This window comes from Lonchura striata, chromosome 1, assembly GCF_046129695.1.
Source record: "Lonchura striata isolate bLonStr1 chromosome 1, bLonStr1.mat, whole genome shotgun sequence".
Classification (NCBI taxonomy): Eukaryota; Metazoa; Chordata; class Aves; order Passeriformes; family Estrildidae; genus Lonchura; species Lonchura striata.
Window position 1 is genome coordinate 151,859,558 of NC_134603.1, and position 23,137 is coordinate 151,882,694.

General features: G+C 37.9%; 1 protein-coding gene across 1 annotated transcript in view; it reads right to left on the minus strand.

The window, feature by feature from the left end:
• Positions 1–244: 244 nt before the first annotated feature.
• LOC110484557 (sodium channel protein type 5 subunit alpha) overlaps positions 245–23,137 on the minus strand; it is a 32,250-nt gene continuing 9,357 nt past the window's right edge. Inside the window, exons 7-26 of the mRNA XM_021555307.2 lie at positions 22,721–22,778; positions 21,921–22,062; positions 21,300–21,497; positions 20,078–20,254; positions 19,193–19,564; positions 18,020–18,146; positions 16,079–16,317; positions 15,544–15,744; positions 14,444–14,797; positions 12,388–12,825; positions 10,141–10,261; positions 8,895–9,049; positions 8,059–8,232; positions 7,735–7,842; positions 6,040–6,318; positions 5,333–5,386; positions 4,294–4,435; positions 3,655–3,755; positions 2,972–3,242; positions 245–1,437 (exon numbers count right to left, since the gene is read on the minus strand). Of these exons, the coding sequence (XP_021410982.1) occupies positions 245–1,437; positions 2,972–3,242; positions 3,655–3,755; positions 4,294–4,435; positions 5,333–5,386; positions 6,040–6,318; positions 7,735–7,842; positions 8,059–8,232; positions 8,895–9,049; positions 10,141–10,261; positions 12,388–12,825; positions 14,444–14,797; positions 15,544–15,744; positions 16,079–16,317; positions 18,020–18,146; positions 19,193–19,564; positions 20,078–20,254; positions 21,300–21,497; positions 21,921–22,062; positions 22,721–22,778 (4,904 nt within the window). The remainder of the gene's footprint in view (positions 1,438–2,971; positions 3,243–3,654; positions 3,756–4,293; positions 4,436–5,332; positions 5,387–6,039; positions 6,319–7,734; positions 7,843–8,058; positions 8,233–8,894; positions 9,050–10,140; positions 10,262–12,387; positions 12,826–14,443; positions 14,798–15,543; positions 15,745–16,078; positions 16,318–18,019; positions 18,147–19,192; positions 19,565–20,077; positions 20,255–21,299; positions 21,498–21,920; positions 22,063–22,720; positions 22,779–23,137) is intronic.

Genomic DNA, 23,137 nt, shown 5'->3' on the forward strand with positions numbered 1-23,137 from the left:
GTGGGACCTGCTTTTCAGTGAGATGCCATTGATCAAACAGATCCAAAACCTTTCTCTGAATAGGAAAATATTGAAAAAAACTGAACACAGCAGAGCCAAAGGCCACGATTCTCAGCTGCCATAATTAACTGATCACCACCAACAGACCTGGTTTCATAGGGAAGCTGCCTCTGCTGACATGTATTTACAATATAATCTTCTGTGAAAATGTAAAAATATTCTTAACAACTTTGACACCAATTTACTACTTAATGTCTGGAGATTGTTGATTGCCTGTTATTTCTACATTCTCAACCACAAGATTGCCACTACTCTCTCTTGTGACGCTGTAATACGACGGAGGGATGGACACTGAGGACGACGTTTCAGACCTGCTAGGACCATAATTTGCACGCAGCATAGATGCAATAAGTCCTTCGTTTTCTGGAGCAGCATCTCCCAGAGTGTCAGAGCTGCCAGTTCTGTGCTGGTACAGGTAGGAAGCCTGTTTGAGGGAGCGCTGGAGCAGATAACTCCTGTAGGCACGCTGGATCACCGTGGCCGACGCCTCCTCTTGCCTGTGGCTGAGCGTGGTTGATATGGGCTCGTAGGATTGTTTTGATGGATTGGCAGCCATGAATTTCTCCTCCATTTGTACTCTCAGAGTATCCAGCTCCCCAGAATCTCCCAACACCCTCTTGGTGAAAGCAAACAAGATATCCAAGCAGTGTATCTTGTCCCCACTGACCACAGGCAGGTCCATTGCTGTGAGTTCAACTTTGTTTGGTTTTGGTACACACAAGGGCTTGGGCAGAGCATCTGCAAAGTCTGAAAGTGCAGAGAAAGTTATAAACTGAGTTGCCTCAGGATCAAACTTCTCCCAGATTTCATAAAAGATATCAAAGTCATCTTCCCCTAAAGGCTCTGCACTTTCCTCAGTGGCAGCATTGAAATTCTCCAAAATAATGGCTATATACATGTTTACAACAATTAGAAATGATATAATGATATAACTTACAAAATAAATAATACCTATGGCAGGTTTACCGCATTCACCCACTGTACCATTTATGTTTGGATCACAGAATGGTGGCCCAGTGTTTAAAATAGGACTGAGAAGACCATCCCAGCCAGCTGATGTGGTGATTTGGAAGAGACAGAGCATGCTGTTAGCAAAGGTTTGGAAGTTGAACATGTCATCAATGCCACCTTCCATCTTCACATAGGCAAAGTTAGCCATGCCAAAAATGGCATAAATGAACATGACCAGAAACAGCAAGAGGCCAATGTTGAACAGAGCAGGAAGGGACATCATTAAGGCAAACAGGAGAGTTCGAATTCCTTTGGCTCCCCGGATGAGTCTCAGGATCCGGCCAATCCGGGCCAAGCGAATGACCCTGAAGAGTGTGGGTGGTAAGAAATGTTCAAAGGCTTTGCCAATGCTGGAAAGCAGTAAGGCTGAAAAGGAGAGGATAACAACTTGTTAGAATATCAAATTTTTTCTTAACTAGTAAAGAGGCTGGAATGATAATATATTCACAGCTCAAAAAATCTGATGTGTGTTTGCTAAGCCCTACCAGAATAACTTTTAGGAGAAGTTGAATTGAAATAATAGTTGTTGAAATCAGTAATTATGAGCTACACTCTTCAGCCATCAGAGGACAGTCACTGTTGCACAAAAAATGACAAGAAAATTTGTGGCACAACTTCAAATATCTGTATCAGTTGACACTTGATGACTGATGGTTTTCTTTGACTCTGGTTGCATGAATATTTCAGCAGATTCAAATTACCTCCTACATTTGTCTTCAAATACTGAAACTACAAAGCTAAACTAAGAAAACGAGATATAATGCCACGTCATGGTTATCATTTAGATAATATAGGCATGATATGTAGAAGCAAACAGAGTGATGAACATAGAAGCTGTGCATGCCACTCTACAATGACTTTTGGTTCATTCAGGGACAGAGCTACGCATGAATGTTATTTTTGCTTTGTCTGAATGAAATAAATGACACCTAGTGGCACTAGAAGAGGCTTGTCTTTTTTGCGTGCAGCTGTTTTGGATAAATTTTTCTGTATTTACAGTCCAGAAACATAATTTCTCAAGAGCCATACTTACCTAAGACACCCAAGAGCCATAGTAAAGAACTGAAATATCCTTCTTGCCCTAAATGCCTGTTGCTAGGGCAGTGCTAGCAATTGGCAAGAAGCTCAAATTTGCAACAGAGCTCTTTACCCCATTCTTCCATTGCAATCCCTTCAAGTAAAAACTAATACATTTTTGGTGACCTTTTCTATCGTGTTACAAAGTGAGAACCCTTATTTTCAGTCAGCAATGCCATTTACAGAAATGGAATTCTACAGGCTATAATCTAATTGCAGTCTTCCTAGTCTATTCATATTCCAGTATTTCTGGAATATGTATAGAATATTCCCATTTTTCTATATATTATATTCCTATTTTTCTATATATTTCAGTCATCTGTCAAAAACACAGATGACAAAACCAAATAATTGATCTAATTGAATAGTTCTTAATTTGTACTATATCTGTGACAATGGAAATTATCATGTAACGTGGCACTGCTATGATGAGTTATTCATTCTGTGTTTCAGATGAGAAAAAAATAAAGAACCATTATAAATATATATACACATTATAAAGTGTATATATTTATATTGTGCAGACATATTATTTAAGGATAAAAGCTGTTAGACAATTTATAACAAACCAGCCAAAGGTACAAATAAAATTCTAAAGCTTATGGGGTTACTAAGGTAACACCAAAAGTTTACCTGTTCAATATGCTTGAATCTCATTTAATATTATTTAATATAATCTTGCTTATTTTTTCCTTAAGACCTTATAGTATTATGACTTACATTTCAATGACTATTTGCAATTAATACATTTTAACTAATTTTTTCCTTTCTAAAAAGAGTAATGATTGATATAGTAAAGAATTTTCAAGACAATTTTGCTTACCAACAAGTGACATAATAACAACAACTAAATCAAATATGTTCCAGGCATTTGAGAAGTAGTACTGCCTCAGAGCCAGCAATTTCAGCACGCATTCTGCAGTAAAGATGGTAACGAAGAGTATATTGATTTTGCTGAGTATGTTTGTCTTCGTTTCACTTTGCTCATAAGTTTCCACCATCATTGTGATCATGTTGAGGCAGATGAGACCCATGATGACAACATCAAACATTTGGGATGTCACAATGTTGAAAAGGAAACCTTGGTATCTGTTCTAGAGGGAGAAAAACATACTTCTGACATCAGTTATGAAAATAAGGAGTACCCATCCATACGCGTTTCCAACATTTCCAATTTTTATGTTGCAAAGTCACTCAGCTACAATGAAGTTGGAGAAATGGGAGAGAGTACAAAAATTACATTAAAAATCCCTTCCCATCTTGAAGTTTTATCACTTCCAAGGAGAATACAGAACCCAATAATATTTATGCAGAGAACTTTATAAATATTTAACCTGTAAAATAATTCAGTCAACTTTTTGCTGTGGAACTGACTTTAGAGCACTGTGTGAGTATCAATGTAAAGACATTAAGAATATTTTATGTGCAATATATAAATATATGCACTTTCCAGTGAATTAAATTGCATTTTTGCAATACATTTTCCCAGTGAAGTATTCAGTTTACCAAAGGTCTTGGAATGGGTTTTTGAGGTTTCTTGGATCCCAGCTTTTTCATTGCATTGTAGTATTTTTTCTGTTCTTCTGTCATAAAGATATCTTCCCCACCTAAGTATACAAAGAAATGTCACTGTTATTCAGTGAAGAGCAAAACTACTGTACTTAAAATGTCTAAAATGCTGGAAACTGGCATTCCTTCCTTTTCCACACCTTGCTGTTTCTGGCTCTTATTTCATATCATGTAACTGTGTCCAAAAAATCAGTGCCACAAACCAGCCATTCACAGAGTAGAGACCTTGGTGTGAAACTCAGTTCATTCAAAAGGCATGGAAACAAAAAACATGGACAGGATCAGATCTTCCCCTGGCTTCCCATGTGCTGGGCTTGCTGAATATCCAAATCACTCAGAGTATCAGTTTCAGACTCCTTTCTAATTAATGAGTCTGCTGTCATGCTGAGTTCTCCAAAAGGAGTGAATTTTTAAGAGGTTTTGAAATGTTTGGGGAAGATTTAGGTGTTCAGGTTACAGGGAAAAAGAAAGGAGAAAGTTATTTCTTGCACCTTAATTAGGAAAGCTCTGGTAAATGCCAATAGAAGTTTTAGATTCCACGTATAGGACCTTGTTTCTAAAACACAACCAATTCACTTATCTTTTTCTTTTGCTGGTTAAAGTTGTCAATGATGACACCAACAAAGAGGTTCAGGGTGAAAAAAGACCCAAAGATGATGAAGCTCACAAAGTAGAGATACATATAGAGACTGTTCTCCATCTCTGGCTGATCATCTTTCTGCAAGAATGAGAAGCAACTTGAGAAATAATATAGCTGTGTGACTGCAATTGAGAATAATCTTCATATTGAAGCTCCTTTCAAAAATTGATTTCAGGAGGAACAAAGATTTACAGCCTTACTGCTAATTGTGACAAAAGTGGTATCGTTTAAAACTACCAATAGTGTTAACACAAAATTTTGTTTGAATATTCTTGACATGATTTTCATAGGCATTGCAGAAGCACCAGTTCAGTTCCTTCCAATACAAACAGGAGCTGTAAATTTTTCAGTACATGAAAAACCAAACAAACTATGTAGAAGTCAAATTCCAAGCTCTTGCCATTAATAGTCTTGGTCTAGATACGTTGTTGCTCTTTTTTCTCTTCTTAACAAAAAATTTCTGTGATGGTTATTATGAATAAAAAGAAAATTGGAAGAAGAAAAATAACTTTTCAAATTGGAGAACAAAGAAGAAAAACATTTAAACACACAAAAACATCAATATATGAAAATACTATTATTAGTATTTTCATATTTTTATATATTATTTATATTTTCATATATAAAAATGCTAATATTATAATATTAATATGCTTTAAAAATTCTTTTATTCTTTTGAACTCCTGATGAAATTAAGACATCATCTACATTTCAATTTCTTTCCTTACTGAGCCATACCACTTGGTTCTGCTTAAGTGGGTGGATCTAGAGCTGAAACCCTTTCCCCATTGCAACAGAAAAGCTTCAGGATGCCATGAGTCATTTGCAGATTAAATGTTTACATCATCTCACAAAAAATAATTACTGGTAGTATTTAGCACAGACAAACAGCAGATGTAGAAGTGCAAAATGAATACTGCATTTGCAGAAAGCAGCAGCATTCACCAAAAATATGCTTTGAATAAAATGACTGACCTCTCGTGAATCTACTGCTGCATACATGATATCCATCCAACCTTTAAATGTTGCCTGGAATGAGAGATTATGGAAAATGTGTTGAACTTTGACCTTAAAAGTCTTCACATCATTTGCAATATCTGAATGACACTGACTGGAGCAAGAGCCTTTGCTGTGTTCACAGGCACAAAGCCCCCAGCTCTGGCTGCTGCTCTGTGCGGCGTTCTCAGCCTCATCAGGCCATGAGAGCTCTCAAGAGGGAGACAGAACACTTTATCCTAGGATTCTGACAGAGCAAACCTTCATCAGCGTGGAAGCTGGAATCCTATCCTAGGATTCTGTCAGAATCCTAGGTTGTATGATGAAACCTTCATCATGCAACCCTCACAGCTGAATAGATCCACATTTTGACAGAAAAGGTCACTATTTGTCCCAGAATTCCTTCTGAGATGGAATCAAGCTCTCAGAATCATGAAACTGCTGGAGGCTGCAACAGCACTTGCCCACCAGATGTTCCTTTATCACCTGGAAAGTCATGGCAGGGACTCATCTGTCCCCCTTTTCCCATTTGTGTGCATGAACAGCCAGCTACACGGGGGGAGCAAGCTGCAGGATATTCTGCAGGATATTTCACTCCTTGCATCACCCTCAGAGACGAGTTAGGAACTGACAAAAGGTCAAACCCATTGGACAAGTGCTGGCTGCTGAGAACAAGCAGCACTTACCACCTGAAGAAGAGCCAGATAGCCAGAGCCAACATTATCAAAATTGACTTTAACATTGACCCAGAATATTTTTCCAGTGTTGTTATACATCCCACAGTCTGTTTTGTTCTTGATGTTGTTATCTAATACAGAATTTTCATCTGTCATATTGACACATTTCCCAAACTTCCCAGCAAAGAGGTTCACTCCCATGATGCTGAAGATGAGCCAGAAGATGAGGCAGACCAGCAGAACATTCATGATGGAAGGGATGGCTCCCAGGAGGGCATTGACCACAACCTTGGATGAAAAGGGAGAGTAAAAATATGTTTCAGAAAAAAGGATGAGCTCAGGTAGCTGTAAGCACTTACAGATCTCTGCAAACAAAAATTTCTATGTAAATAGTCACAGTCACACTAGTCACAGCTGGGAGGGGGACCTTGAATCTTTAGTGTCTATTAGGCTTTCAAAGAAACAGTTGATATTTCTTGGTCTGCTGTGAGAACTTACCACTACTAGAATGTGAGTCCACCCTTTATATGTTTTTTTTTTACTTTCCCTTGTTTTTGGAATAGGACAGTGCCTATTTGTTTCTTTGTTTTCGACTTTATTAACATAACATTTCTGAAGTATTCACCCATGAGCACTAGTGCAGAGGACTATTTTTAAGACTGTCAAAAGCAGTTCTTAAACGGATCAGTAATAATTTTCCATTGATAATTTGTTTCATTTATTTTTAGGGGATTATGATTGTGTTTGGGGTCTATAACCATAAGCCAGGTACATTTCCTGTACATTTCCAACCACAGAAAAGTGACCATGCAGATTTTAAATGTATGCTAAGACATAAGAGATTGCTTTGAAAAAATGGGTAAGGGAATGGGTGAGAACATTTCTTAGAATTTCACAGTGAAGGCAGTGAACTCATCTGTGAGATAGCAAAGAAAAACTTGATGGACCAGCAAAAAAATCAAAAGACTTTGTGAAGGTTTTTTGGAGACTGTGCCACACACATTCTTCATCGGAAGACAGAAAATATGACATCACCTGTTTCTACATCAAAATTTGTTCCAGACATGGAAATTTTGATACATTCTACTAATTAATGTAATGACATTTCTCTCTGTCTTCACAGTATCAGGATTGCAACCACAGAATTTTCAGTCTCAGTTTCAGAATAAAAAAAAATGAATAAATAAATGTGCTCTTTTGATGGGAAAAGAAAATCTAATGTTCTACAGACAAACACTTCTGTTTTCTGAAAGAACTCTATTTGAAACAATAATTTGAGCAAAGTACTTTTTAATAGGCTACGGTTTTGTAAATCAATCCAGTAAAATCTTTCAAAATTGAAATGACTCTTTCCTCCGAGTTAGCTTGCTATCAGATTTCAAAAATTATAAGTTCTTATTCTCTGTTTTATTTTTGCCTATCTCAGTAAGACAGGAACACAAGAATGTCTGAGCAGCAAAGGAATAAAGTTCCACCTAGGCCAGTTTTAATTGCAACTGCACTTAGATGACTCACTCCAGGAAAATTTATAGGGAATGCCCAAGTACAGAAAAGCACAACCAAGGATCTCTTTAAAAATTCACTTTATAGTTCCTAAGCTGAGCTCAGGGTGAACATGTGCACTTCATAAAGGCACAGTGATGAGTCACAAACCTGTGATGTGCTCATGAGTTGTGACAAGCTTTGGTTTGCAACCAGTCTTACCCTCATTCCCTCAAATCGTGACAGTGCTCTCAAGGGTCTCAGAGCTCGCAGAGTCCTGAGAGATTTCATGGGGCCAAAGGTACTGCCAAAGAGGTTTATCAAAGAGACCTGAGTGGGAAGACAAAGGAAATGTATTAACAACATCCTGTTTCCTTTATTTCTGTTTAAAAAAACCCAACCAACAAACAAAACCATGCTTTCAGTGCCAGGAGTACAATACCCTGACACCATTGCTCCAGGGGTTACAGTCCGAAATTTACAGCCAGAAAATAATCAAGGATTCTGCTGCTAGTGCTGTATAGGAACAGCAAGGGCAGAACTCACATCTATAATAAGGAAGTCCAGCCAGCACCAGGCATTGGTGAAATACTTCTTGAAGCCATAAGCCACCCACTTCAGGAGCATCTCCAGGACAAAGATGTAAGTGAACATTTTGTCAAGAAATCCTAATATCGCTTGAATTCTTTCTCTCTTATGTATATGGATGTCTTCAAATGCCTGAAATCATAATGGATAAAGATAAATGGCAAAAATCATAAATTTACATTGTACATTTGAAGTCAAGCAACACTGAGACCCCTTCATCATTCAGTTTGTTTTAATACAATAGATCTGAACACCATTTGTTACTGTGCCAGCTGATAAAAGTGTAATTCTCCCCATGCCTTCTCTTTCTTTTTCTCTATATAACACACCCCTGTGGATGCATCCTTCCTGCACAATGAAATCCTGGGAGGACAGGATAAAAATACACACATACATTTAGAAATTTAGATAATCAAGTTTATATATTGAAGAGAACTAAGCTTATATCCCCCAAGTATTAAGAGTCACTTGTTTGTTTTAATGGTATAAAATGTCCTTAATATTTCACAATTATGACATAACTTCCTGCAAAGAAATCCAGTAAACAGCCAGGAGAGAAACAGCTTTTGAGATTCATATATTCTTAACTTAGCTCATGCTCTCTTATAATTTTTAATAATATTAATAACAGATTTGCAATAATTAAAATGATGAATAAATGACTGCTATTTGCAGACTCTTCCCTCTTTATGAGTTCAAAGATATTCAGTTTATTTGTTGGTAAAAACAACTTCTCTGGGTGCAAATTAAAGCAAAAAGTCCTTCATGAATACATGAAACTGTGCTACACCCACCAGGGCTCCACTGCTCAGAAGAATCATGAACACAATAAAGGATTCAAACCAAGAATGTTCCACAATCTGGTAGCAAGTTTTTCTCAGATTCCACCAGGTTTCTCCTCCCAACTTTGCAGCACTATCCAGGCAACAATGGAAGTACCGAGCACAACCTGAAATGAGAGACAGCATTGAGTGCATGGAAGGAAGGCAGGTGAATGTCAAGGCATGGCCAGGAGATTCTGGGGATAGGACAAAGTCAATGGTCACAGTTACTGCTTTGTGGTTGCTGGTTTTCCCTGTTTTACTGAGAGAAAAAAAAAATTGGGATACATCTAGTTTAATCTGCCTTGTAGCTCCTATTAATATACACAATAGGTAGAGCCCATTTGGACAACTTTCCATTATTTCAAGACATTTCTGAGACACTGGACAGGCTCTCACTGGCCTGCTGTTGGGGCACACAAAACTTCAAGGCCATGGGAAAAAGTCTTGATGTTACAAAAGTCCTTCTCAGTTTCTGCACCCTCTTTGGAAAGCAGAGATGAGATGCTGTAACCCCAGCACAGAAAGTCACCAAAATTTGTCAGGACTGATGTGAAAGCCAGTGCTGTTCCAAATTAGGGTAGGAAGAAATCATAAAAGTACTGAACACACCCTAGAACAACTTGCAAATCTAGATATCATCTGACAATTGGAAGAGATTACTGGATTATATTTAAGGTCCTTTCCAACCCAAGTAATTCTATGATTCCCTAATCATCACCCTCTAGAAATTCAATTCATCTTAGCAGCTTCTTCTGCTTATTTCACTCCTTTGTTTGAGATTGTTCATTAAATATTATTCAAGGAATAATTTACTGCTGCAAAGTGTTAATAAATCTGATGTGCCAGGTGACCATTGCCATGTGAGACCTGATCCCACACATTTCTGTTATGTTAAACCCCCAGAGTGACTTGGTTGCTTTTGAACTGAGTGAAATTCATCTCACCTCACAATCCTACTTTTCAGAATGGGGCAGGGAGGGGCGGGTCTATGCTATTGCCCATGTCCCACTTGGAAGCAATTGCTTTTAGAGGAAAGGGTTTTATTTTTCAGGCGTTTCAGCCTCTATGTTGACTAGATGGGGACAACTATTTAGGTTTTTTTCAAATAACTAAAATTAACTGAAAATAATCTGACCCTATGACTCAGCCTCACTAGAGAAACAAGTTGAGTTTTCCCTCTTCTCACTTCCCAGTAGTGAAACCATGAGAGTTTTACCTTCTGGAAAACACTCTTCTGGAGTCTTGAAGTCTTCAGAAAATTCTGGAATCTGTTTTAAAACATCTTCAGGATTTGTCAGATCCACTGTGCTGACTTCAGAAGAGCTGATCCTGTCCAACTATCGAGCACAGTAATATCAGTCATTGATTCTTTCTAATTTGGGTCCAAATGAATAAATCAATCCATTAACATTTTTAAAACTCAAAACTAAAGCTTTGTTATGTACTAATATTACAAGTATTTTTGGTAATGGAATAAAATTTTTTGTTTTAAAAGATATAAGCTTAGAAGTACCAATAGGTTCATTCAAATAGAGGCCCAAGCTCTGTAATTACGATATCTATCTACATGAACCAGATGTAACTGCCTAATCAGCTGGGAAATTGAAGAGCTTTTAAATTGCATATTAGTGAATGTAGCTCTTAAAAGAGGAGAAATCACTTGGTTTAAAGCCATGAAATCATGGAAAGATGTGTTCACACAGGAGACCCAGACAAATATATCCATTATTGTGCCAGGAATTGAGCACCCATGACAGTGTTTAGGAAGTAGAAATTGGAATCATACCCTGTATTCTTCAGGGTTACAAAGCTTCTTGCCATCCCATTAAACCAAAGACAATGTTAAGAGCCAGCAGTTTGTTAGCAATCACTTACTTTATGCTTTTGTTCCATGTTTCCATAATGCTGGTTTTTACTTCTTTAAATGTATTCTACAGTCAAAATTATTTTCAAATCACTGTTAACTGGTAACAACTATCTTTAATGACAGAGAGAGAAACTAATTTCCAACATTATGTTTCTTGAATCCAAGATACTTAGGACACAGGCAGACTTGATAGAATTTCCCACATGGAAGCTTATCTCTCTTTTTTTTTAATTCTCCATTTTTGTGGGGTCAGAATGTAATAATTGGAAGGTATTAGAGTATTTTATAAATTATTCATAATTACTACCAAACTTACATCATAGTTTTCCCATTTCTATATGCTCTATTTCCTATACTTATATTTTTCTTTAAAATAAATACCTAGAAAACCTTTGATTTTGCTCACAGAATTCCAGCTCCAATATTGGCTCTTGTCCTGCCAGACCAGGTACTGCAAGTTCAGAGCTGCTTCTGGCACTAAACTTCTCTCTTGGTAAATCCCTGAACAGAAATATGCCTGTGTTTGACCAGTATTGGAAAACTAACATCACTAAAAAAAAAAAAATTGTTACCTCTTTTTCTTCTGGTGATGAGAGTTCACCCTTCATGTCATTTCCTAGATAAAGCACACTGAATTCTTCAGAGGAAAATCCTGATCCTTTACTCAAGCTGCCTGAATTTTTTGCTCTGTCTCCTCTTTGCCTCAGATGATTTTCATCCTGAAATTAAACTGGATTAGCAGGGTTTTCTTTTGCCTTTTTAGGGAGCGTACAAGTCAGAGGTGAAAATCCAATTTACTATAAGTTTCATTTAAAGTGGGAATCTCCAGACAAGTGTTATAAGAAAGGATCATTTCGAGTCTCTGATTTTACCTAAGGATAGAACGTCTCCCCAACAGAGCACATGAAGTCATTTTAGTGATTTATTCAAAACTTAAATGAGAATTCTTACATAGGAATTAAGAGGGAAATTTAAATGGGAAATTGTGATAGCAGAATGACAATTGTGATTGAAACAGAACTGGAAAATTCATAGAGCACAAAGAAATAGGGTAAATATATTATGTAGTATCAAAAATATGTCCTTAGTACAGCCACTCCATACTTAATCCCATCCACTTCTAATAATTACTACATACTACACACAGCAAGGAAAAACACCAAGTAAGGATCAGAGCTATCAATTCATATTCTGAATCCATGATAATGTTCTGTATGCAGAACATGTATTTTCACTCTTTTGTGCAAATAATACCAAAACAGTTAATATTATGCATAAATATTTACATTAAAAAAAATCCAAGTTCACCAAGGACTGCCGCAATTACCTGTATGCACCACAGCACACCACCTAGAATTCCTGCAAATTTTTTCTTTTAAAACCATGAAAGAATCTTGATTTTAAAAGGCTCCAAGGGATGATTTGCCCTTGTAAATATTTTTACATTTGGTTCTATTTCAGAACTTTGTAACTCTCTGGAAATGGATCAACATCTCCCACCCTGTTCTGCTAGAGACTCTTCTCCCACACATCCTTCCCTCCCTTCATCTCTCTCCACAATTCTACTGTTCCAACACAAATGAAGAAATCCATTACCTGTTTGCTGCATTCTGTGTCAGTAAATGTGCTCAGTTTATCATCATCTTCGAAACCCTCACTTGTATCCTCTGCCTCAGCAATAGGGACACAAACAAATACGTTGGGGTTTCTAACAAAATCTTCAAGACCCGGGCATTTGTCCTTATTTTTCTCAATCCATTCATTATTGTAATTCTCTTTACAACTTTTTTTCTCTTCACTCTTGAGCCCAAGCGAGTTCTGTGCAGTCAATTTGATTTTCTTCTTGTGCACTTTCTTTATCTGCCTGAGCTTCCTACAGCAGGCATCCCACGTCATGCTCTTGACAAAGTGGAATCCCTTGCGGATCCGAGCGAAGGCAATCCGAAGATTCTTCATCTCTCCATCATCCTCTGTTGTCTGGAGGCTGTCAGCACTAAAAGAATTCAGCAGCAGTGCAATGAAAAGGTTGAGAACCTGAAAGCAATTAAAAGAATAATAAAATAAAAATTAAAGTCTGGAGACTAGCATGCAAAAATCTGAATTCTAACTCTGAAGAACACAGATGCTACCAAAGTTCAGTCTCTCCTGAGCAAACCAAAACAAGGTGATAAGGAAATGGCAGCAACTGATCACATTGTGGTTGATGAAATCAACTTCACTATCAGAAATTTCAATGTTCCCAGTCCTCTCTTCTCAAAAAATGCAATTTAAACTACAAGAGAAAACAGAACTGTGTGCCAAATGCATTATTTGGTGAAAGCAACTTTTCACAGGTTAAAGCAGCAACATAGACTCACATCTTGTCAGTTTAATAATTGCATCTTCATTCTTCAAATTAGAATTAAATCAGGCCTCTGTGGAGTTACTTCCAAAATTCTGTAAGATCAGATTCAGGCCCAGAAATTTCCTCAAATCTGCTACATTATCACAAAAATCAAAACCAAGAGAAGCTTGAATTTTTCATTTATAAGTACTTTCAAACAAAGGAATTTTTAAACCTTCACTTGTTTTTTGTTTGTTTGCTTTTAAGGGAACGTGCAAATTTAATTTTTTTCACTAGTATTTTGGTTACTAATGGGATCTGTGTATCTTAATTTTTGTTGTGGCAGAACTGGGCAGATACCACCCCTGAGCCATCCAAGGACCACAGGCAGTGGAGAATATCAGCTCTGCAGAGGTCGATTCATCCCATCTGTTTTAGTTATTAACTTTAGGCTGGAATAAATCTCAGTATTCTCTCTGCTTCCTTGGACCATAAGAAAACCTGGACAAAAAGTGAGGGCTAAACACTTCATTGCTTGACAGTTAACATGATGTGATATATATCTCACTCACAGCATTTCATCACTGACATCAATACTTGCAGTGTGGAACAGACAGGACATTAAATACATATTTAGGATTCAGTCACATTCAGCAGAGATTTCCCATAAAGGTCTGCCTAGAGTTAAATATGTTCAGATATTTTTTTACAATTAAGAGAGCTTGGCACATGAATGAAGGACATGAGGAACAAAGTTAGTAAAAGAAGATATTTATGAGTTGGGCATCAAGAAAGGACAGCTCTGGACCAAGGAAGGCAGGCTGTCCCTTGTGTCCCTTGAGGCTGTGTAGGTTATGCCATTGCAAGATTTAGCTCTTGGATATAAATGTACTTTGAGATGCCATTTGCTGATAAAGAATTCAGTACATTGCATGAGTTCTTAATAAAATAAATAAAATTGATTTAGAGAGGGACTTAAGCACTTGCCCTAATTAATTCAAGCAGGTAAGCCATAAGCCTCACTGATTATTTACATCCAAATCCCAAGATGCAGAGGAACGTACCTGCCTGTAGTGTATTTACTGCAAAGGTATTTCTTGTCACATTGCCACATGAAAAGGTCAAGTGATGCTGTGTGCAAAGCTTACAAAAATGGGAAAAATACAGACAATGGCCCAAAGGTGAAAGGAAAAAGAGGATTCCACAGACTATAACAAATATAGGTAACTTTTCCACCTGTTTTTAGGGAATCTACCTCTTGTTTTCAGAACAGCCATTAACTGGAGTCTACAAAGATAGATGAAGAGAAGAACACCTTGCGAAACTTACCACTAAATTTCCTATCACCATGACCAGCAGAAAGACAAAAAGACACAGTGATGGTTCAGCAACCACCATGCAGTCCCACATGGTCTCAATCCATTCTCCACACAGAATTCGGAAAATGATGAGGAAGGAATGGAAAAAGTCCTTCATGTGCCAGCGTGGCTTGCAGTCTTTGCTTATTTTAGTGCAGTTGAGCACATAACTTCTCCCAAAAAGTTGCACCCCTACTATAGCAAAAATGAAAACGATGATTGCCAGGACGAGGGTCAGATTACTCAGTGCTCCCAGGGAGTTACAAATTATTTTAATTAGTGTGTTTAAAGTTGGCCAGGACTTTGCCAGTTTGAAGACCCTCAGCTGCATAGCAACATAAAACATAGTGTTAGACATCGGTAGAGATAACTCATTTTTGCACCATGCAAATCCTACAACAACAAATTACTGATATTCTGAACTAATCCAGCAATGCAACATTTGTGGCATGTTTATACTTTTAAAAAGTATTTATAGATATTTTTTTCTTTTGACTGGGCAACACAGCAAACACAAACTAATCACCTTGTAAAGGAACAAACTAACTTGAGACTCTGATAAAAGCAGGCAGCTGTCCATGCAATTCTCTTGATGTAGATTATGGTGCCTAATTTACATGTAAAACAAAGGACCAAAAGCTCAGGTACTGCTACTGTAGTACTATGAAAAGAGTCTATATTTTGATAAAGCAATTTAAATCAGTCCCCAGTATATGAAGTGGACACCTTAACATAATTTCACATATTTCTTTAAATATTCTTTATTTCTGTTTGTACTCCGGCACTTTTTTCTAATTTCCTCTGCTAGTATTTAATTAGTTGTGTCAGTTTTATAACATATCCATTCTGAAATATTTTTTCTTTTGAATATTTCTCAGTGAATCCACAAGAAATAGACTTGTTAAACTCTAACATCACAAGGAGTTTGAGTGTGTTTTTTATAGTCAAGAAGAGGTAGTAAAAATAATTGGGGTAAAAAAAAAATAATTTCTCGCCTCCTAACTGCAGAAGTATTCTCTATTAAATTGACAAGATAAAGTTTCATACAACTGAGCATGCGTGAGGCATTACCAGTCTGAAGGATCGTAAAACTGACAGGGTTCCTCCTTTTCCCCTTTCTTTCTTGCTTTTGTGTCTAGGGAAACTCAGTTCAATTAAACTCAGTGTGACAATGACACTGTCAAAAATATTCCAGGGCTTCTGAAAATAGTAATAGGGATCTAGAGCGATGATTTTTAAGATCATTTCTGCAGTGAAGATTCCTGTAAAAACCTGTGACAAGGAAACAGTAGCATCAGCCTGAAAGTAGCCGTGAATTTATCTTATCTCTAGGTCATTTCCCCTCAAATAACACTCATGGACAAGTTAATAAAACCCATGTTTATGAAGTCCTAATGCACTTTCAATTAAAATTGGAGGATGGTTTTCTGCATTCTCAGGAGCATGACATAGTGCATTAAAAAATCTGGGAATCATCTGTGTTAGAAACAAAGTTTATAAATGCAGTTTGCTAATTTTTACTGTCACTTTTTATGTTTCAAGTGAAAACGCACATCAACCAATTAATCAATTGTATAAAAACCCACATAGCTGAGAATTTGCTTACCAAGTTTCCAATTTTAAGCATGAATTTAAAAGTAGGTGACATATTATTGTGCTCCAGTGCCATGAACAAAGTGTTCATCACAATGCAAACCGTGATGGTGAGATCAAAAAAAGGATCCTGTATGAAAGCAGCCACTTTTTCCTTGATTCTCAACCAAAGTGGGCAACAGTCCCAAATTAGATACTTTAAAGCAAAGTTCTTCAGGCGTGGTGGGCATTTCTGCTGAGCTTCCTCATGTTCTAAATGAAAAAGAAAATCTTTCTATCATTAGTTATCACGGAGCAAGATGGTGAAATAACACCTTCAAGCATTCAAAAGACCAGAGAAGTAAAATGAAATCTTTCCTCTCTCACAGAGCCTCCCTGCACTTTTTACCATTCATGTGGTTCTTACATCAGCTGATAAACGTGAAAATAAAAATTCAGAGAAAAATGCCAAATTCTTTTTTGAGCACTTCCTTCAAAAGCCTTTGGAAAGGGTTTTATTTGTCTCAGATTGGTACTACAACCATGTGGCAAAAGATATTTGTGTCCTCACACGCGTGTCTGGGACAACGGCTGTGTCACACACAACAACGTTTTGTCTCCCTTGACCCTCAAGGCAGTTTAAAGAATCAGTGGTAGACATGGGAATTCTGACTCTGGCAAGTCCAGATTGCCTGAAATTTGGCCTTTGGCCTTTTCTATGGGAAAGGTCACACCCACCATTTCCCAGCTGATGCAAGTTCAACACATCCCCATTTTCCTCAAGTAGAAATTGGGACAGAAGCTGCTTTGTCTTTTGTCATTTTTATCTTTTTAATCAAATCTAAATCTCATAGCTTTTCTTTCTTCACCATTAATATTAACTAGACCTTCAAAATACTTTTGACCCAGCTTAAGTCCTGTGCAAATTCATTGACTAACTGGAACTAGCTTTAAATACAAGCACAGTAGGAATTACTCATCTGGTTTTCAGGGAGTTGGAAGCTTTTCAGAAATAGATGAGCTGGGTCTGACTCACATCCTTTTCTTAATTGGACCTGTCCTTATTTCTTCCCTCTGTTTAATTTTCATTTATTCTCCTCCAGGCTTCAATACCTACAACTGCACCCTCCACCACTTATTCCAGAGTGATTGCTTTGACTCAATCCTCACTCCAGGTCTAACTCTTGTCTTCCTCTAGAGCTGCAAGTCCTGTCCCACTCCAGCTCACAGCTGAAACTGTGCAACAAAACCCAGATCTTCAGTGAATTACACTGCAAGGCAAAGCTCAACTGGATGTGTTGTAACTGTGATTCTCCTGGAAAAAAACTTTTTAAAAATTAAGAACAGGGAGCCTCCTGCCACCCCTATTCAATCCCGTACTTGTGGTCCAAGAACTGGTGGTAGAGCTCCTCAAATGGCCCAAAAGAAAACAAAAGTTCCTCATCCTGAATAATTTGGACTGAAATTTTTCAGCAAAATCTGCAACAAAATTATCAGTCATCAAAATAATTATCACTGATTAGCTCCCACATGGGAAGGTAAATTAAAGGAATAAAATTTTAAAGTTAAGTACTCAATATCCAAAGATTGTCACAAATAATTTAACTTGCATATTCTTACTAATTGTTAAATTCTGTGAATCCTCTGAATTCTGCCACTGACACAACAGAAATCAGAGGATCAGGAGAAGGAAAGTGTGCCAGTCCTGTAGGTCAGATGATCAGAAATATCTTCCACTCACTCTCACCCCAAGCCCTTCACTTTCTGCCACAGAACAAGCTTTTACAATAAGCAAAGAATGTGTTCCAGTACAGAGAGACTGCGTAACACCTTTTTTTCAAAAATATGTCCAATTTAACAATGAAATTCCTAACGACACACCCACAACTCTCTGCTAGCCTTTAAGAAATAAGTTTTGTTCTTTCATAGCAGCATTACTTTAGGGTTGAAATAAACTTAATGAGGAACCACTTACCCTCCAAGACACTGGTAATTATGCTGACTACACTTGCTGCCCTTTGTCTCTGAAGAGCCTCATTAAAGTACTCCGCTGACAGATGAGGAGGTAAATGCATCATGCTGCTCTCATCATGCACAGCTGGCTGCTCAGAGAAGTAAACACGATTAGGGAGATACCACGGGAGTGAAATGAGTCAGGATGTGATGACGGGTAACTGTGAGTTAATAGGAACAATGATGGGCAGCCAAATAAATGTACATTTTTACAAGATGTAATAGATGCTGAGATTGAAGGTCCTACTCTGTTGTGGGGCTGCAATGCATGGATCCTGCAAGCATGTAACATGGGGAAAACACAGCTTTGGAAATGAGTGTATGAGGGGAAATAGGCCTAGAAATGATTCAAGAGACTAATGAAATAGGAGAGAATTGAAGGATAAATAGGGGAAATTGGGGAACTTACAGGCAAACTGCTGCATGATGCTAAAGGGGCTATGAACAAAAAAAAATCACAGGTATTATTCAAAATTACACCTCTGAGAAGCATTTAGGAGGAAAAGGATGACTTGTAATTTCAGCACTAGGAACCTTTCAAAGTATGTTAATGCAATTAATGAATAGTAGAAATATAAGATTTACAACAGTAAGGCCAAAATCTAATTTCCAGGAAGCATCAGAGTATTATAAACCAGTTTCTACAGACAACTTAAAAATTCCCACATCAGCATGCTTGAATGTTGCCCTGATTTTTAAGTGTTAAGTTTTCTTTTATAGTTCTTTTGAAAGTTTTAAAGCTCTCATAAAACTCCTTCAGCCTTCTGATATGTTTACATATTTCTACTGGAGTTCTCACTGTTCATGTAAATAATGATTATTTTGTTCTTCTCTGTGGGAAGAGAGAGTTGGTTTGACCAGTGTGGTTGGAGAGGTGGTAATTCCATCCTCCAATCTGTGGTCACCTTTAGAATTCTATAAATGCCAGATGTTTGAATAAAACTTTCTCTTTTTACTCCTCTAAACTTACCAAGCATCTGTGACTCACTTTGTGTCCAATAGCAACACTTGAGTTCGCATCACTGTTCACAATTAAGGTGAAACTCTTAAAACAACAGCAAAAAAACCCAACCCTACCACTGATCAAGAAGCCATAATATAAGTAATGTATTTGAAATATGATATTTTTCCTTACCAGATTCCCCTTTCCCGCATCTTCCATGACTGGTGGAAGCACAGCTCCTTCCAAGGACACGGGATCTTGGCTGTGCACCCTGTTGCTCCCTCCTGCCAGCCCCGAGCCCACCCCAAGGCGCTCATCCAGGTTGGCCCCGTCGCTGCTCCGCGCCCAGCTCGGGGTGGCGGGGTGGGAGCTGTGGCCCCGTTGGCTTTGCAGGCTGGGGCGCCTTCCCATCGGCGCTCCCGACAGGGACCGGCAGCGGGGTTTGAGTCCCTCGGCAGCGAGGTCCGTCCTGGAGCCCAGCTCCACCTCCACGGCGGGGATTTGGAAGTTGAAGACGCTGCCGTGGCTCGGCCGGCGCTTGGCTGGGGCCAGGCCCAGGAGAGACTGGGAGCCAAGGAAGAGCAAAACAGAGAGAAGAGCGTAACATCACAGAGGAAATCTGGGGAATTGCTAAATTATTACAGCTTCGTAACATCTGCTATCAACCACTGCAAGTCCAAAACTCCTATTCGATTTAGATTTTTCAGGAAGGATTATGTTTAGATCCTCAATGGCAGATAATAAAACTTTATGAGCTGTACCAGCTATTTTTGAGATAAGCTTTATGCTTACATTTTAAGTATGAAATTTTTCACAGAGAATGATGGTATAAAAGCTAAGTTCTGATAGTCATTTTTTTTTATTTCTCTTTGTTATAGAAAATTTATCTGTTTTTTATAACACTTTCTTTTCAAATTAATGTTTTCAACTAATTCTTCTTTATTCCAACAATTGTTTATTTCAAAGATTTAAGAGTAATCTGTGTTTGTAATGGGATTTTGTTCATGCTTTCAAGCCATTAATTTTAAATTAAAATTAGAAAAGTTTTAAGGATTTCAGATTCAGATAATAGATTACCAACTTTCGTTGACTGTCTGGGAGCTGTGACTTGGGAAGTTCTTCTTCATTTTCTTCTCTCCCCAATGACTTATTTCTCATTTCCCTATTGCTCCTTTCTTTGATTTCTTTGGGTGACAGAGAAGAGGCTTCAAAGGAGGTAAGTGACAGGATATCAATCCCTTTAATACCCAGTGACTGAAAAAAAAAAAAAAAAGATTATATTTTTGCTGGGTGCTTTAAGTAAAAGCAGAAAGAAAACATTTCTGTGCTATGTATTATTATTTTCTGATAACAATTTGTGTTTCACAAAACTCACTAAAAATCTTCAAATATGTAATAATGCTAAATGAAAGAGGAGAGAATTTCCCCAACATATGGAGCACTGAACAATTTGCTATTTGCAGTGTGTTATATGATTACAAGTACCCAGCCTGCCAGAGGCAAAATAATCACATTATAGCTCCTACTCCTCCATATGGCAAATTTGCTTACAATAAAAATGCTCAGTTTGAAAATAATGTAGTAGAATATATTCTTTCCCCAAAATAAATGTTCAAACCATAATAAAAGTCTTTCTTTTCATTGGGGATCCTTGGGACTATATTCCCAGTGTGGATGATTTCCCTCCAATGCTGAATTTAGGGTGATATTTTTAAAACACAGGAGCATCTTGTTCCAGAAACTTCTATGCTATTTAAGTTACCAAGAGACTTTTCATTCAACTACAATAGGTTTTGTCTCTGATGTTATTGCAGTAGAATTACTGTGTGTTTCTTTGCTTAGCAGCCCAAATGACAAAATAAAATTAAAAAATTTAAAAAACAATCAAACTTTCTTTTTGAAGCTGCTGGCTGATAGAATTTTATATATTCCCAATTTAAAAATCTTGTTTTTCTTAGAGTAACATCAACCTTGGATGCTTTTTATCCAAAATAACAATCATTGTTTCACAGGAAACATACACAGCTGAACAAGAAGCTGTGCTGCAGCTCCAGGAATCACTAATTTCAACAAGCTATCACTTGCTCCTATTTCCATGAATGTTTTTTCTATACAGCTGTACCCAGGGAGTGATGCTTTTTCTTATGTCTGGATGGGGTTCTGAGCATCCTGGTCTAGTGGAAGGTGTCCCTGGCATGGCAGGGGCTTGGAATGAGATGATCTTTAAGGTCCCTTCCAACCTAAACCTGACCACAAATAGAACAATGAGACAAACACCTGCAAGTGAATAATTACGTACCTCTTGCTCCTTCTGCAGTAATTCCATAGCTTCCCGAAATTTCCTTTCCTTTGCCTCGGTTTCAGCAATGGTGGCCTTGTTCTGGTCCTCGTATGCCATTGTTACTACAGCCAGAATCAAGTTGACTAGATAAAATGAGCCCAGAAAGATGACCATCATGAAGAAGACTACATACACCTTCCCAGAAGCTCTGAGGGTCTGCAAGCAACACACCCCAGAGATAAACATTACCACAAAAAATACCAGGCAGGCTTTCAATATGTCTCTGAAATTCTTTAAAAGCACTGAGCTTCCTAGACACAATGCTTCAGGAAGCTTAAATAGAATTAAACATTTCTTTGCCATTCTTCCCTGTCTTCCTCCCTCCCATGAAGACAATGGAGGAGGCATTTTTACATTTTTGAAGGACAGTACAGAACCCTTTTAGGACTTTTTTCCAAGAGCAGGGCAAAAGGGCTGGGAAGCACTTCAGCATCCCTTTTCTAGGAGTCACAGGCAGAAGGCAAGACCTGGGCTTGATGACTTGCAGCTATTGATTTTATTTGAGGTTTCTTGTCCTCTTTACACATTTTCTGCTTCAACCAATGAAGATCACCTCTGAGCCATGCACAAAACTGGTACCTGTTGGTACAGACGCTCCCAGTAGTCCTGGGTCATCAGGCGGAATAAGGAAAGAAAAGCCCAGCCAAATGTATCAAAACTGGTGAAACCATAATCAGGATTTGGCCCAATTTTACAGCATTTATAGCCAGGAGGACAGTCCCTGCAATTAATAACAAAAAGTGGAGCTCCTGTAAATGTGCAGATTTCAAGGAAAACTTCAGCTTGATGTAAGAGTTCCAATTATGTTCCAGCTCTGCAGTTCACTAGAGTGCAAAATTTTCTTCTCCAGGAAGAATTGACTGGAAGGAGGGATGGAAAAAGCATCACCCACAATCCAGAAAAAAAGGAAGAAGACAGGCTGGAGTAGATCACCATCCCAGGACAGCCCTCTCACCATCAATCTTCATCCCCTGCCCCTCACTGCAAAGCAGCCACATCTCCCTCCTTGCCCAAACCTGCCCTCCAAAATTCGTTTTGTTTTACCAGTTTAATGCTCATGAGACTTCACAGAGAGGAGTATCTGTCCTGTGATGTACCTCAGATTTTTCACATTTTCATATATCCATGGGAAAAAGGAAGACAACACTTCAGGAAAGTCTAAAAAGACTAATTGGATCTGAATAAGCCCAACTGAAGGTTCATATTTTGTTCCCTACAAGAATTAAATTATTTGACTGTTTGCTATACTTTGTTTTCTGTGTTCCTGTTTCTGCATTCAAGGAAAGCTTGGAATTTCTTTTGTCTTGCATGACTGAGCAAATGTAGGAGCACTGAGGCAGAGAAAACTTCCAAGGAAGAAATAATCTTAAATCACTCACCCAGCACCAGGACCACACAGCAAAATATCCACAGTACCATTTTTCCTAGCAAAGTCATCTATTAAAAAAAAAAAAGAAGAAAAGAAAAAAAAATTGAACCCAGAGCACTTTCTAGCCTTAATCCCCTATCATTTAATATTAATAGTGATGAGTAACCAGTGACCTGTAAGAGCAAGTGCACAGGTTTCCCATGCTCACATTAACTGCACCAGATTGCAGGATGCCCTGGCCTCATTAATAAACATGCATATGTGTGTGCATGAATTTCAGACTGAAGGCAGTCCTTCTGAAGAATTTTTACAGTTATCACTTTGGCTACATCTGTATAAAGGAAATGATGAATTAGAAGACATAGGCTCAAATGCAGTCACAGAATCCCAGAGTGGTTCGGGTTGGAAGGGATGGTAAAACTCATCT